Genomic DNA, 16,039 nt, shown 5'->3' on the forward strand with positions numbered 1-16,039 from the left:
GCTAAAAGTTATCACAACAGTTGCTGTTGTTGTTGTTTCCATGCTACATCGCTAATGTAATGAGAAAGACGCCATTTAGATGTATTTTTGAAGAGCTCAGAGAGATTGTGAGGGTGGCTAAAATGCTTCAAAGCCATTTTGACGTTTCTTAGATGGCAACTTTGCAGATATTAAAAGATCATGTGTTTTATGGGGTCATGCTGACTGCCATAAACTACCACACCATGGACTATAATCTCCAGTTTTACACTGGTTTTTTACAAATATAAAACTTAACAATGCCTGTTATTACACTTACTACAAAATAGCATATTTGGTGTTGTGTTGAACTACAAGCCAGTCGTTACATACACCGCTATTATCCACTAATGATGTTGTGATAGTTTAGTTTAGTTATGAGCACCTCAAAAAAGGGGAGCGCTGATGGCATAATCGAAAAAACAAGATGAAAATGGACAGAATAATGTTCTACATAGCTTAACTGCTCTTTTCTTTACACATATAATGCTACACCAGATTGAGCTAGCACAAACACCTTGTGAATGCTAAATGCTTATATTCAACAATGAAGCCTAAATTACATTCTTTGTGTCAATAAATAACTTTTTTTTTAAATTAATTTGGCAGTACTTTTGAATAGTTCTTCATCAACAAGCAAACTCAGACTGACTGTCCATTTTATTTGAATGGTTAATTATGTCTGGTATGTGCCATTCCAGCCTGTACATAATTGTATTACTCTTTTAGTCAATCATTTCAGATGCCATTGTAGTTCTAGTAGGGCTGTCAATCTATTAAAATGATTAATCTCATTATTTTTGTCAAAGTTATAATGCATAGCATTAAAGCATTGTCTATTTGAGTTTGGCAACATGGATGGCAATATCAACATAATGACACCGGATAGAGCTAAATTTATGCAACCATGCTCCTTACTCGCCTCAAAAATAAATTCTATATTCAATCTAATGTTTAATAATCATTATATTTAACAAACTGTAGTAAATGCGCAGACATGAAATGCAAAACTGTGAAAATTGAATAGCACTTTATGGACTTTGCTAATAGTTAAATTTCACCAAGAATGCAAATGATATTTGTTAAACGCTCTTTTCGGGATTGATAAATAAATTATCCATTAAGAACATCTTCCATCATTTACTGATAAAAACATGCTCTGCTGGGAACACGCAATCCATTTCAATTAGCTCAGAATGATCCAAAGTTTTTCGAAAATCTCAAAGAACAGACTGAAACAGTTATGTCATTTAGTGCATTAACTTTGACAGCCCTAATGTCTATTAAAAAAAATATGCAGAGGGGAATCTGTTAGTAGATTTACAATCATAAATCTGTTTGCACGTATATGAATGTGTTTTCATGTAAAGTTGGTCTAACTGCATTTTGACCAGAGGTCAAATCTATGGCAGACTGCACTTACATTAAACTACAAACTGTCCATAGACAGAATTGGCTTGTACGGCCACAGCAGCAAAACTAGCAGCAACAGCTGTGCTAACACAACTTCTTTCACAATCTCTCTCTCACTCTCTGCTGGGGATGTAACTCACTGATTCAACACCTCCTCTGATGATTTTTCGCCATCAGATTTGTGCATTTCTTACTGATATACAGGATTTTGTGATTTAGGGCCACAGCAGCTGCACTCGTACATCTTCCTATGCACTGTGAAACATTCCCATCATCCCTCGATGTTTCATGCAGGCGCTGAGGTCGTCAGCCAGATATATATATATATATATTAGTGAGTAACAGCAGCTCAAACAAACATTCAGAGGAGTTCAAGCCATCCGTGTGACAAATTTGGATTTGTTATTAAGGTCCATTTGTATATTTTCTCTTTGATATTTGAATTGATAAATATAAGAACACAGTGAACATTTGATATACGAGGACACATTGAATGGCTAAACTGTCATCGAAACAGTCTTGGAGGTCAGACATGAGGGGGCATCATGAAAACATCAGCGGTCCTCTCGTTCATCGATTCACTTTAGTTTGGTGGTCTTGATTTGACTCAATTTATCATCCCATTCTGACAACAGTCAAACATTAACAGCTGCATTTTTTCCTTTCCCCCTTTTTTCCTCTGGCTCTACATGGAAACAACATTGCCATGGTTGCGCTTTACAAATAATGATCAATGAAAGCAAACATAAAACAACAAAACTGTCAGTCCAGGCTTGTTTGAGCCTTAGTTTGACAACATCTATGGTTGCTATTGCCATAAGTCATTCATAAAACTTCCACTTCATATCCTTTGCAAAACCTGTTGTTGATGTGTTTGGTTGGTTGTTTGTTTTTGAGTGTCATACCCTCTTAAGTTGTTGTTTGATGAGGAAACAAGGGCATGTCGGAGTGAGGTGTGAGTGGAAAGGCCCTCTTATAAGCAGCATGTAGAGAATAATGGTTTCCCAGCAGGCCCCCTGGGTGCCACAGGGGGTACAAAGCTCAGCCAATGGACCGGTGGCGGACTCCTTTGTTGTTCTCCTGGGCATCGGGGTCTCGACATGCACAGTCTTCTCGAATGTCACATGACATTGGAAATGGAATCACCTGGCACAGACAACATATCAAGTGAGTTGAGTTCAAGAGCTTGAGATGAGCACATTTGTCATAATACAACACCGTCATGATGACAGAAGGTGTTCTATTAATTACATTTCAGAGATTCTGATCCAAGAGTGGCTTTAAAGTGACAGTTCACCAAAAAATAACATGTTTGTCAGCATTTATGACTATATTTCTTCTATGGAACATAAAAGATGTATTGAAGAATGTTTGGTCTAAACAACATTGGTCCCCATTGACAGTGTTATAATGTTGTGTGTGTGTTCCACAAGTCAAACTAGTTTTGAACTACATGAGGGTGCAAATGATGACAGAATTTTCATTTTTTGGTGAACTATCCTATTAAGTCATTAAGACGGTGTATTTACAACCAAAGCATGTTCTCAATTCCAAAGCATTATTTTCCAATTGAAAGCGTGCACCATCATTAAAATCTCTGATGACAATATTTTTCAACAAGAATTATATAAATAATCTGTAAATGAGTAGATGGAAATGTCATCAAGGACTACAAACAGTTCAAAGAACGAAAACAATGGAAACAAACTTATGTTTGTTTAAGTTCTAAATTTAGTTTTGTTTAGTCCTTTTATTTAGTTCTAAATGTTCTACATTTGGGAAAAAGAGGATGCGGAACACTGGAGCTGGAGCATATTGTTTTTGGTCAGAATGAACCAAATAGTTTGTAATTCCTGTTTGTCAGTGAGAACACCCCATGTGTCCAAACATGTCTAAGGAATAGAACTCATTTTTGAGAATCTGATCCACACCTGAGCTTCTATTTTACATGAACCAACATCAATAGTCATCTCATCTCAGCTTGTTTTTACCTTGCTGTTAAACAGAAAGTGCAGTCTTTTTATTCCCTGTTCGCTATATGTGTGCACTGTCAGATCAGTGCGAGCGCAGAGTGAAAAAAGAGAAAATGCTAGAGCATATATGCGTACAGAGGAACAAGGGAACTCTTGTGTTCGGAGCACTGAGGGAAGGAATGCCCTCTCATTGCCCCTGTGAAATACACAGGCCTTTCCTTTTGGTGTCCCCATCCACTGTAGGGGATTTTCCCAACTGTAAATCTAGTCCATTCATAGTGCCCACAAACTCTGGCTGACAACATTCCCTCCATTGCCACACTCCACATTATAACCAACCAACACTTATCCAGTTGTTAAGTGTGCGTGTGTATGTGTCTTCAAAATGTTTTCGTTGCCCTTAGCCATCCCTGAATTGTTTCCAGGGAAAACAAACAAAACACTGCAAAACAAAAATCTTTCTTGAAAATACTGTGCACCAACACTACAGTGCAAACGCAAAACGTAGTCACTGAACATTTCATCAGAATTGAGTTATAGCTGAAATCACGTGTCTTACAGTAGATCAGAGGATGCCAAGGAGCAGGGTTATTATAGTTAACTAAAACTAAAACTATTCAAAAATATATTTTCATTACTTGAAATAAATAAACATTAACAGACATAAAGTAAAATAAAAAATGTTCTTTTTTTTTAATCTAGTTGTTAAGGCGACATTTATCATTTTCAATTAGTTTAACTTTTTTTAATAAAACCAAAAACTAATAAAACACAAAACACAAAACTACATTATTACAATTCTAACTAAAATGAAAATGAAATGGAAAATATAAACTAATTCTCTATATATAAATAAAGATACTGAAATAAGACAGCAAGGACCTTAAAATATGATTTCCTATGTATTCCTATCAAGGGGTTCTTCATAAAAAATAATGGCAGCTCTATATTTTCATTTATAAATAGTGTATGAGAAATATTCCGCATGATATTATTAAGAAAACAACATTATAATTAGTGCTGGGCAACGATTAAAAAATTTAATCGCGATTAATCGCATGATCTTCTTGCGATTAATCGCGATTAATCGCATTGTTACGCGCAAAATTGAATAATGAATTCTAAAGTAGTGTATTGCGCACTTTTGATTTAAATGTACTGCTACAAAAGTGCAATAAATGTGGTTTGCAAAAACTTTAAACAAATAAGGTGCTTTTATATCAGCAGTATTCCCTTTACACAGTATCAATAAAATATTTCTTGTAAATCTCAACTTAAACATTAACGTAATCAAATAAAATATTTAAACAAAGCTATTTGCCACTGCCAGGGCATTATCTTTTATCTAGCTTGTTAAAACGAGTCTTATTGTTTTTTTTTTCTGAACAGGTATCTTGTATCAGGTAGCAGCAGAAACAGTCTATGTAGTCAAAGGGTCATGATCACTACAGATATAAGTCGACCAACGTTACTTCTCTGATAGCAGCTTAGGTTTGGTCATGGCATGCCATGGTTTCCCACGTAAGATTACATTAAACAGAGGTAAAGCCCAATTTATACTTCTGCGTCGAACTCACGCCGCAGCTGTGTAGCGCGCGTACCCTGACGTGCATCTCTCCAAAAATGTAACGTCAATTCTACGCGTACCGCAAGCGCTGTGATTGCTAGAACCGCTCGCCGGGTTTCACACTCTCCCTCTGCATGTGTAATTGCGCGTCAACGCGGACAACGACGCAGATATATAAATGAAAACCAACGCGTAGTCTATAGCGTAGAGGCTCCGGCTTAGGTCTGACGCAGAAGTATAAATCAGCCTAGAGTGAGGTGAAGTGGTCGAGCACAGGTGCAGCGACAAGCGGGTGCGTTCCTGTGAAACTGTTGCGGTCATGCTCGCCTCACGCACGCGCCCGCGCGTTGCCGAAGTGGAATTGTCTAACTTTTTGTACACGACGCGCAGCACAAATCATTGGAAGAGAGACTGATCCTCGGCTCGCTGTTTGTGAGTTTCCAGAATCTAAATAGTTATCAGGACATCAACAGGAGGGAATTCACATGGCAGAGCATCCCCGCTAAACTAAACGCAGGCTTATCAGGTAAAGTTATGTATAATTTTTATTTAAGTTAAAAAGGCTACAGCTGCGTAGCGCACAGAAGCCGTTGCCATGGTTACTATCCATAGAGCGCCTGTCATTCACTCGCGGAGCGCTGTCTCCCTTTCTGTTCACCTGAGATAACCTGCCAAAGCCTCTCCATTGCTTGTTTGAGTGGGTTATTTGCTGGCTGACCAACATCCCACCCCTCCTGTGATCATGGTTTGACTGTAGGCCTATGTGTATTCAGAGCCAGTGAGCAACGGACTTTCAAAATAATAATAAAAAAAACTCTGCGTTAACGCGCGATAAAAAAATTGTCGGCATTAATTAATAAATGCGTTAACGCGATAATAACGCGTTAACTTGCCCAGCACTAATTATAATACAACATTTTTTTTTATATAATATTATTATAAAAAAAAAAAAAAAAAAAAAAAAGCTTTTACAGATATTTTCATTGCACTAAAGCCAAAAGGAGTAATTAAAATAATATCTGAAAAATATTTATTCATATGTTCTTAAATGCATTTCATTTTACTTTAACATTGTTTTAAACTATTTTTCTTTTCACACTATTTCTAAAATAGAAATATTAAACAAAAATAATATTAAGTTCACAAAAAGAATGTAATAGCACACCTCAACAAACTGCACACATCATTTAAAATCAGTGCAGGATGCAGATGTTTAATACTAAAGGTATCAGAGTACACATTTGTCCAGCTACAGTAACTATGTTGTTTGCTTCCAAATAAATGACTTCTAAACTGACGTTAGGTGACGCCAATGCAAGCAAACTTACTTTTAATGTTCAGTTCATGCCCCTGAGACTATGACATCTGGATAGTATAAATATCAGCATTTCACGAGAGTCAGACAAACTCTGACATAAGCTTGAAAGAAGTGAGGTTGAGAAGTCTGCAGGAAGCTTTTGACAGTAAGCTGAGCTGTCAGTGCACTTTTACTTCAGCAAACCTTGCAACCGCTGAATGTTCTCACAACATCTGACCTTTTCTGTATTGATGTCATTGGGACGGTAGTAGAGGTACTGCGATTCCTCCAGTAGCCTCAGTAGGAATAAAAGCAGATTTGAGCCATCGCCCACAACGATGAAAGGAGACTCATTCAAAAATAATTTTTTTGTTTGTGGTCACACAAACATGCCAGGTTGTACAACCATGAAGTTCAGCGGTTCTCAACTGATTTTGCTTCAAAATTAAAATGTTACACTGAATATTAACTAATATACACTCACCGGCCACTTTATTAGGTACCCCATGCTAGTAACGGGTTGGACCCCCTTTTGCCTTCAGAACTGCCTCAATTCTTCGTGGCATAGATTCAACAAGGTGCTGGAAGCATTCCTCAGGGAGTTTGGTCCATATTGACATGATGGCATCACACAGTTGCCGCAGATTTGTCGGCTGCACATCCATGATGCGAATCTCCCGTTCCACCACATCCCAAAGATGCTCTATTGGGTTGAGATCTGGTGACTGTGGAGGCCATTTTAGTACAGTGAACTCATTGTCATGTTCAAGAAACCAATTTGAAATGATTAGAGCTTTGTGACATGGTGGAAGTAGCCATCAGAGGATGGGTACATGGTGGCCATAAAGGGATGGACATGGTCAGAAACAATGCTCAGGTAGGCCGTGGCATTTAAACGATGCCCAATTGGCACTAAGGGGCCTAAAGTGTGCCAGGAAAACATCCCCCACACCATTACACCACCACCACCAGCCTGCACAGTGGTAACAAGGCATGATGGTTCCATGTTCTCATTCTGTTTACGCCAAATTCTGACTCTAACATCTGAATGTCTCAACAGAAATCGAGACTCATCAGACCAGGCAACATTTTTCCAGTCTTCAACTGTTCAATTTTGGTGAGCTCTTGCAAATTGTAGCCTCTTTTTCCTATTTGTAGTGGAGATGAGTGGTACCCGGTGGAGTCTTCTGCTGTTGTAGCCCATCCGGCTCAAGGTTGTGCGTGTTGTGGCTTCACAAATGCTTTGCTGCATACCTCGGTTGTAACGAGTGGTTATTTCGGTCACTGTTGCCCTTCTATCAGCTCGAACCAGTCTGGCCATTCTCCTCTGACCTCTGGCATCAACAAGGCATTTCCGCCCACAGAACTGCCGCTCACTGGATGTTTTTTCTTTTCCGGACCATTCTCTGTAAACCCTAGAGATGGTTGTGCGTGAAAATCCCAGTAGATTAGCAGTTTCTGAAATACTCAGACCAGCCCTTCTGGCACCAACAATCATGCCACGTTCAAAGTCACTCAAATCAACTTTCTTCCCCATACTGATGCTCGGTTTGAACTGCAGGAGATTGTCTTGACCATGTCTACATGCCTAAATGCACTGAGTTGCCGCCATGTGATTGGCTGCTTAGAAATTAAGTGTTAACGAGCAGTTGGACAGGTGTACCTAATAAAGTGGCCGGTGAGTGTATATTATTATAAAGTTGCCAGTCACCGCCCACGTTTTTGATCATTTTCTCAAACATTTCATATCCCCCAGAATATTTTGTTGTATGAATATCTAAACATGCAATATATCAAAGGAAAGAACAGACCCTCTTTAAAAAAAAAAAAAAAAAAAATTCTTATTCTTATTCTGGCTTCATGCATTGTTTTTTCTCAACACTTGAACGTGGGTAAGTTTCATAAAAAAAGCAACATTTTGAGCAAAAAGCTGAGAAAAATCGCGTTTTTGTCAAAGACTACGTCTGGATCGGATTCAGAACTATGATCAAAACATAGATCGAGTAGATCAAGTCCATCAACACCCCCAACGTTTGCACAGTCCTATAGCTCGTCCTGGGTCGACATTTCATTCAGTAACATTTGGTTTCGATTTATATGCTGTTTAATGTTGATGATCACTTTATTTTACATATGCAAAGCCTTTTGGGGGCCCTAAGCAGAATTTGATTTGGGGGCCCCCTCCCACTACGCAGAGTCACCTGTGCTTGATGATTATTGACACAAATATCACGCAATAATGATACATTATAAATTAATACAGTGAGGTTATGTATTAATACAAAATAAATACTTAATAAAAAATAGATAGCCTACTTAAATAAAAAAGTTTTAACTTTTACTTTACTCTATTAGTAACTCTTTGAAACTTCTTAAAACAAACTGTCTCAAAACATATCAAATAAATTATTTGCTAAAATAATGACAAAACTGAGAAATCAGAAAGATAATAAGAGCAAGGTTTCAACAATGACAATTATTGTTGAAAACTGTAAAAATATTATTTTTTCTCAACTGTCTCAATACAGTGTAACTGTCCTCAAAATCTTTTTTTTATTATTATTGTAACAGACTTTGTTGGATTGTACATGACAGAATCCAACAAAGTCTGTTACTATAATACCGGTAATGATGTACTGACACTCGTTGTATATGTGTGTATGCAATGTATTTTTCCCCTCGGGGCTTGCCGTAGATAGGAATGGGTCATTTGCTGCACAAAACATATCGTAAATAATCATGCAAACGTACTTTTATCTTGCTCTTTTTTCTCCTCCTCTGTCATTTTCTTCTTTCTATTTTCGGCACCAGAGGGATACGTCCTTTTTTGTGACATGGCTTAACATTACCGTGACTATGCGCAGTTGCGCACGAATTGTCTATGCACGCGCGAGGTGTCTAGATTATGCACATGACTTAAACGCTGGCAGACACAGCAGCAGTTGTAGGCAGGTATATTGATCATGAAATCAGAATTCTTGTCTTGAATTATTCATTCATTCATTCATTCATTCATTTACGTCACTTGTTTAAGTCATCTAAAAAAATGTTCTATTTTTCGACTCGATTGGGGGGCCCCCTGGTGGCCAAGGGGCCCTAAGCAGCCGCTTAGTTCGCTTATGCCTCGGGCTGGCCCTGTACATATGCATATGATTACACATGATATCTGATATGATTTCTGCAACCTCTGCACGTGTTTTGATCAAGAGATTCAGTAGTCTTTAAGAAGATGCGTAATAGTGCACCCTACCGCATAACAGTGAAAACACGGAAAGCCAGAAAATTCTGTCAATGCTACCGAAATTGTTTGAGACACAAATGAAACCAGTAAATGGCCTTAAAGGGATAGTTCACCCAATTTTTTTTATTTTGTCATCATTTACTCTACTCACCCTCATGTTGTTCCAAACCTTTATGAATTTCTTTCTTCATTCTTTCAACATAAAATAATATATTTGGTAACCAGACAGTTTCCTGTAACCATTGACTTCCATAGCATTTTTTTTCCTTCTATGGAACTCAATGGGCGCTGCCAATTTTCTGGCTTCCAAATATCTTCTTTGGAAGATACCTGAGGAACAACCTGAGGGTGGGTAAGTAATGACAACATTTTTGGGTGAACTATCCTTTTAAAATCAAACACTGAAATATATTCCTATTCAACTGCACATTGACTTTATAGTTAGAGTGTTTGGTTTATAAATGTCTTCTCTGCACAAACAAAGCCTTTTTAGCAATGTAGTCTGCACTTGGGTTGCGACCCACCAGTTCAGATCCTACAACTGACCTACAACAATTTTCCCCAAATCCCATTTCCATATTGCTCATCTGTGCCCTTTACACAATGTAAGGCAATGTAGTTTCATGTATAGGGTGCAATTTTGCAGTTAAGTTTAGGATTTACGTATATTGGGGCATGCATTAGATCTGCGTTCAACAGAAATCTGGAGAACTTTTGTAGAAAATTGTTTACCGTCTCCACTAAACACATCAACTGGGAGCAAATTTAGTTCTCCCGTCATGACCTCACCTCTAAAATGGAAGACCTCATCATTACAAGGCATGGATTCAAATTCTGGTCATCCTCAAGTCCAACAAACTAATAGGATGCTTTGTGTCAATGTTGCTTTTCTGTCTGCTTGTAGCACGTCAGAGGCCCGGGTTAGTTTTTCCTAATTGCTCTGTGGAGCTTGTGAGGGCAGTTATCCTCTATTGATGATGCATTAGGGAGGAAAAGACGTTGGCTGACAACAGCTCTGACAAATACAAGCAATGCATACTAGGAGATATTGGAACACTGGATTGAAAAACACACAGTCCTTCCAAAAAAAACAATGAAAACAGCCTACCAAAGACCCCAGAAAATGACACAATTACACAGAATTCCAGTGGAAGCGTCTCAGTAAGCATACCAAATGTTGTTGTTTTCTAAATCCAATGAACCACCAAAAGGGGGAAGGATTTAAAACATCATTACAGTGCTGTCTGTAATGACCTGATATGCCCCAGATCTACAGATCTTCTTTCACGTCATTTTGATATCGTCATATCTTTGTCACACAAAATAAAACCAAAATACAGGTATATGCCAAAGAAGGAAATAAAAAGTATATTTTTATTAGTATACTAAAAATGTAAAAAGTGTAACTTTAGCAGAGAATAGCCTAAACAAGGCTTATTGCTTTGAATATATTGGAAGGTTGAAATATTCGTCTTAAAAATGCTACCTGACCATGCTACTAGCAACTGTAACCATATGCTACTTTCTCAGACAAGCTTAACTTTTCTAATGTACACTATTGTTAAAAATGTGGGGGTTGGTAAGATATGTTAATGTTTTTGAAAGAATTCTCTTGCAGTCCAAGGCTGCATTTATTTGATAAAAAAATACAGTAAAAAAAGGGAATATTGTGAAATTGAAATAACTGTTTTAATATTTTTTTTTAAATGCAATTAATTCCTGTATAGGCCAATCTGAATTTTCAGTAACAATTACTCCAGTATTTAGTGTCACATGATCCTTCAGAAATCATTCTGATATGCTGATTTTCTGCTTAAGAAACATTTGTTATTATGATCAATGTTGAAAAAGTCTCAGGTTACGACTGAAACGTCTCGGTTACGTATGTAACCCTCGTTCCCCTTCAGTCGCTCACGTTCGACGTGACGTCGACGTGACGACGTTAGGGGATCACTTCAGGGAGCCCTATCAACTTCGAGTATCTAAGAACAAGCCAATGAACGTTGGCGTGCGTGAACGCGTCACGCGCCCCCGCCCCGCAGCGCGGGTATAAAACAGGAAGCGGGCGCGAGCACCCACCGTCTTTCATTTCGCAGCGCGAGTTTCCTGTGACTGATGTCTAAAGATTCAACGCCTTTGAAGACTTCAAGGAAGATCTCTCTGTTCCAGTGTTGGTGTGACGGCGCGATCAGCGGTGGCCGCGAGCAGTGCAGCTCTCAACTGCTGTTCTCACAGCACTATTGTTTGTGTGTGTGTGTGTGTCCACACAGTGGCTACCCCTGGGCGCTTTAGCACTGTGAGAGTAATTTCCTTTTTTATTTTTACTAAAAGAGCAACACAAGCGGACCCTGCGTCTTTTTCAAGATGTCATTCCGCTTGTGCGTTTCTGGATGCAGTCGTTCCCTGGCGCCAGCAGATGGCCACAATAGCTGCATCTCGTGTTTGGGCATTCGGCATGCTGAAGCAGCTTTTGTGGATAGTTCATGTTCCCATTGCGGGAATATGACTATCACAGCACTTAGATCGAGACTTGCTTACCTCAAGGGAGGTGCAGTCCCCGCGCCTATGCCCCGATCTAGTGCTTATTCTGCCCCGCAGAATAGGCCTACTTCGGCGCATGACCAGGGTGATCTGAGAATTACCGTGAGGGCTTCCCCGCCGAGGCAATCTCCCTTGGTTTCTCGGGGCGGGCCGTGCTGGTTCTCAGTGCGCCGCCCCGGTACCTTTCTTTCCGGAGGTGCATGAGGAGCTTTCTAAGACGTGGAAGGCACCGTATAGTGCCCGAAGCCGTCCTAGTGGCTCCTCTCCCCTCGCCACCCTCGACGGCGGGGCAGCTAAGGGGTATGTGGGGATCCCCCCAGTGGAGCGGGCTGTCGCGATGCAGTTGTGTCCGGCATCCGCCTCCTCCTGGCGGGGTGACCCACGCCTCCCGTCCAAGGCCTGTAAGTTCTCGTCCGGTCTAACGGCGAGGGCTTACAAGGCCTGTGGACAGGCTGCTTCCGCTTTTCATGCCATGGCGCTCTTGCAGGTCCACCAGGCCCAGGCGCTCATGGACATGAACGAGGGTGGTTCTGACCCAGAGCTCCTCCGGGAGCTCTGTGTGTGAACCGACCTCGCCCTCCGGGCGACGAAGGAAACCGCACGTTCAGTCGGTCAGGCGATGTCCACCTTGGTGGTCCAGGAGCGCCACCTTTGGCTCAACCTGGCGGACATGAGGGACACCGATAAGTACCGGTTCCTGGATGCCCCTCTCTCCCAGGTTGGGTTGTTCGGCGACGCGGTCGAGAGCTTTGCCCAGCAGTTCTCGGCCGCACAGAAGCAGACGGAGGCCATCCGACACATCCTGCCCCGGCGGACCGCTGCTGCTCCCACCCGCCCGCCGGCCGCAGCTCCTCCGTCTACTCGTAGCCGAGGTCGGCCTCCTGCGGCGTCCTCCGCTCCCGCTAGGCCCCAGCAGCAGCCATCATCCAGGTCTCAGCATGGAGCAAGCCGCAGGAAGTCGACCCCGCCCGTCCAGGCCGCTGCCAAGCCAGGAGGCAAGCGCCGGTGCAAACATCCCTGAGACGGGCGGCCCAGAGGTGGATCAAGTTGCTCTTCAGGAGATGGCGGACGTGCCACTCCTTCCCCCGGTGGAGGGCCGGGTGGAGAATCCTTTGTTTCCTTTTCTTTTTGTTCCGCCCCACCTTTTCAAAGAAAGAGCAATTTCTGAAACCTCTGGGCCCCAAGAGGGCGCGCTTGGCAGTCGACGACGCTATGCCTTGTCACTCCCGAGCCCCTCTTCCATCGCCAGCGGGCAGCAGTGGCTGTGTCCTGGACGCACTGTCGCCTCCGCACACTCACTCTGCCCTCCGACGGAAGCAGGTACGTCTTGCACCACACGTTCAGACCCCACTCCGGGCCGCTATGCCGCCCGAGTCGGGTCCCTGCATTCCGTCACGCTGCCCCACTCCGGGTACGTCTGTGGTGCCGTTGGTCCCGCTTGCTCGGTCTCTGGGAGCTTGGCTAACGCTTCCCAGTCCGTCTCGCTGGCTCATCCGTACTGTCAGACTCGGCTATGCGATTCAGTTCGCCCGGCGCCCCCCTGTTTTCAGGGGCATCCTGTTCACCCGTGTTCTGGCGGACAGTGCCCCTGTTCTCAGAGCTACTGGCGAAGGACGCAATCGAGCCGGTCCCTCCAGCCGATATGAAGACCGGCTTCTACAGCCCGTACTTCATTGTACCCAAGAAAGGAGGTGGGTTACGGCCAATCTTGGACCTGCGCGTCCTGAATCGGTCCCTTCACAGGCTACCATTCAAGATGCTTACGCAGAAACGCATTTTCAAATGCATCCGTCCCCAAGATTGGTTTGCAGCGATCGACCTGAAGGACGCGTACTTTCATGTCTCGATTCTCCCTCGACACAGACCGTTTCTTCGCTTTGCGTTCGAGGGATGGGCATATCAGTACAAAGTCTTACCCTTCGGGCTGGCCCTGTCGCCCCGCGTCTTCACGAAAGTTGCGGAGGCGGCCATTGCTCCCATGTGCGAGCGTGGTGTTCGCATTCTCAACTATCTCGACGACTGGCTTATTCTCGCCCAGTCGAGAGAGCAGTTGTGCGAACACAGGGATTTGGTGCTCAGTCACCTCAGCCACCTAGGGCTTCGGGTCAACTGGGAGAAGAGCAAACTCACCCCCGGGCAGAGGATCTCTTTTCTCGGTATGGAGTTGGACTCGATCAACATGACAGCGCGTCTCACCGAGGCCCGCGTCCAGTCAGTGTTGAACTGCGTGAGTACGCTCAGACGCAGAAAAGCGGCACCACTGAAACTGTTTCAGAGGCTCCTGGGGCATATGGCATCTGCAGCCGCGGTAACGCCGCTCGGATTGCTTCATATGAGACCGCTCCAACACTGGCTTCACGATCGAGTCCCGAGATGGGCGTGGCAGAGCGGCTCGTGCCGGGTTCCAGTAACCCTGCACTGTCGCCAAACTCTCAGCTTGTGGTCGGACCCCTCGTTCCTGCGGGCAGGTGTTCCCCTAGAACAAGTGTCCAGGCACTCTGTGGTCTCCACGGATGCCTCTATCACCGGCTGGGGGGCCACGTACAACGGGCATGCAGCTTCAGGTCTGTGGACGGGGCCTCAACTGCATTGGCACATCAACTGCCTCGAGTTGTTAGCAGTACATCTTGCGCTGGGCCGCTTCAAAACGTCGCTACAAGGCAAGCATGTACTGGTCCGTACGGACAACACTGCGACCGTTGCGTACATCAACCGTCAGGGTGGTCTACGCTCCCGCCGCATGTCACAACTCGCCCGCCATCTCCTCCTTTGGAGTCAGAAGCATCTGAGGTCGCTTCGTGCCGTTTACATTCCGGGCCTGCTCAACTGTGCAGCCGACGAGCTCTCACGGCAGCAGGTGCTACCGGGAGAATGGCGACTCCATCCCCAGGTGGTCCAGCTGATTTTCAGGCGCTTCGGGACCGCACAGATAGATCTGTTTGCCGCCCCGGACACTTCTCACTGCCAGTTGTTCTATTCCCTGACCGAGGGGACCCTCGGCACGGATGCTCTGGCACACAGCTGGCCCCGGGGTCTTCGCAAGTATGCGTTTCCCCCAGTGAGCCTTCTGGCACAGACCTTGTGCAAAGTCAGGGAGGACGAAGAGCAGGTCTTGTTAGTTGCGCCGTATTGGCCCAACCGGACCTGGTTCCCGGAACTAGTGCTCCTCGCGACAGCCCCTCCCTGGCCCATCCCTCTGAGAGAGGACCTGCTCTCTCAGAGACGGGGCACCCTGTGGCACCCGCGTCCAGACCTCTGGAAGCTTCATGTCTGGTCCCTGGACGGGACGCGGAGGTTCTAGGTGACCTACCCCCAGCGGTAGTTGACACCATCACTTCCGCTAGAGCCCCCTCTACGAGGCGCCTCTATGCATTGAAGTGGAACCTATTCGTTGAATGGTGTTCTTCTCACGAGGAGAACCCCCGATCATGCTCGATCAGAGCCGTGCTTTCCTTCCTGCAAGATGGGTTGGAGCGAAGGCTGTCTCCCTCCACCCTTAAAGTGTACGTTGCCGCTATTGCCGCACATCACGATGCTGTTGATGGTAAGTCCTTGGGGAAGCACGACCTGATCGTTAGGTTCCTGAGGGGTTCCTCTGGAATCAGCTGAGTTAAAAATCTTGTCCTGTAAGACAGTTCTCCTGGTTGCATTGGCCTCTATCAAGAGGGTAGGGGACCTACATGCATTTTCGGTCGACGAATCGTGCCTGGAATTCGGCCCGGATAACTCTCACGTGATCCTGAGACCCCGGCCCGGATACGTGCCCAAGGTTCCTACCACTCCCTTCCGGGACCAGGTGGTGAACCTGCAAGCGCTGCCTTTGGAGGAGGCAGACCCAGCCCTGGCTTTTCTCTGTCCCGTCCGCGCTCTGCGTTTGTACGTGGACAGAACGCAAAGCCTCAGGACCTCAGATCAGCTCTTCGTCTGTTACGGAGGCCAGCAGAAGGGAAAGGCTGTCTCCAAGCAGAGGATGGCCCACTGGATAGTGG

The 16,039-nt window shown here is 43.9% G+C and overlaps 1 protein-coding gene across 2 annotated transcripts in view; it reads right to left on the reverse strand.

Moving 5' to 3' along the window:
• Positions 1-1,325: 1,325 nt before the first annotated feature.
• The window catches only part of pappab (pregnancy-associated plasma protein A, pappalysin 1b), a 140,638-nt gene continuing 125,924 nt past the window's right edge, over positions 1,326-16,039 (reverse strand). For both annotated transcript variants that reach the window (XM_056236508.1, XM_056236503.1), the window contains exon 22: positions 1,326-2,577. In XM_056236508.1, the coding sequence (XP_056092483.1) occupies positions 2,473-2,577 (105 nt within the window). In that variant the 3' untranslated portion in view covers positions 1,326-2,472. The remainder of the gene's footprint in view (positions 2,578-16,039) is intronic.

This window comes from Rhinichthys klamathensis, unplaced genomic scaffold (genome assembly GCF_029890125.1).
Source record: "Rhinichthys klamathensis goyatoka isolate OS25496 unplaced genomic scaffold, OSU_Roscu_1.1 h1tg000019l_1, whole genome shotgun sequence".
Taxonomy (NCBI): domain Eukaryota; kingdom Metazoa; phylum Chordata; class Actinopteri; order Cypriniformes; family Leuciscidae; genus Rhinichthys; species Rhinichthys klamathensis.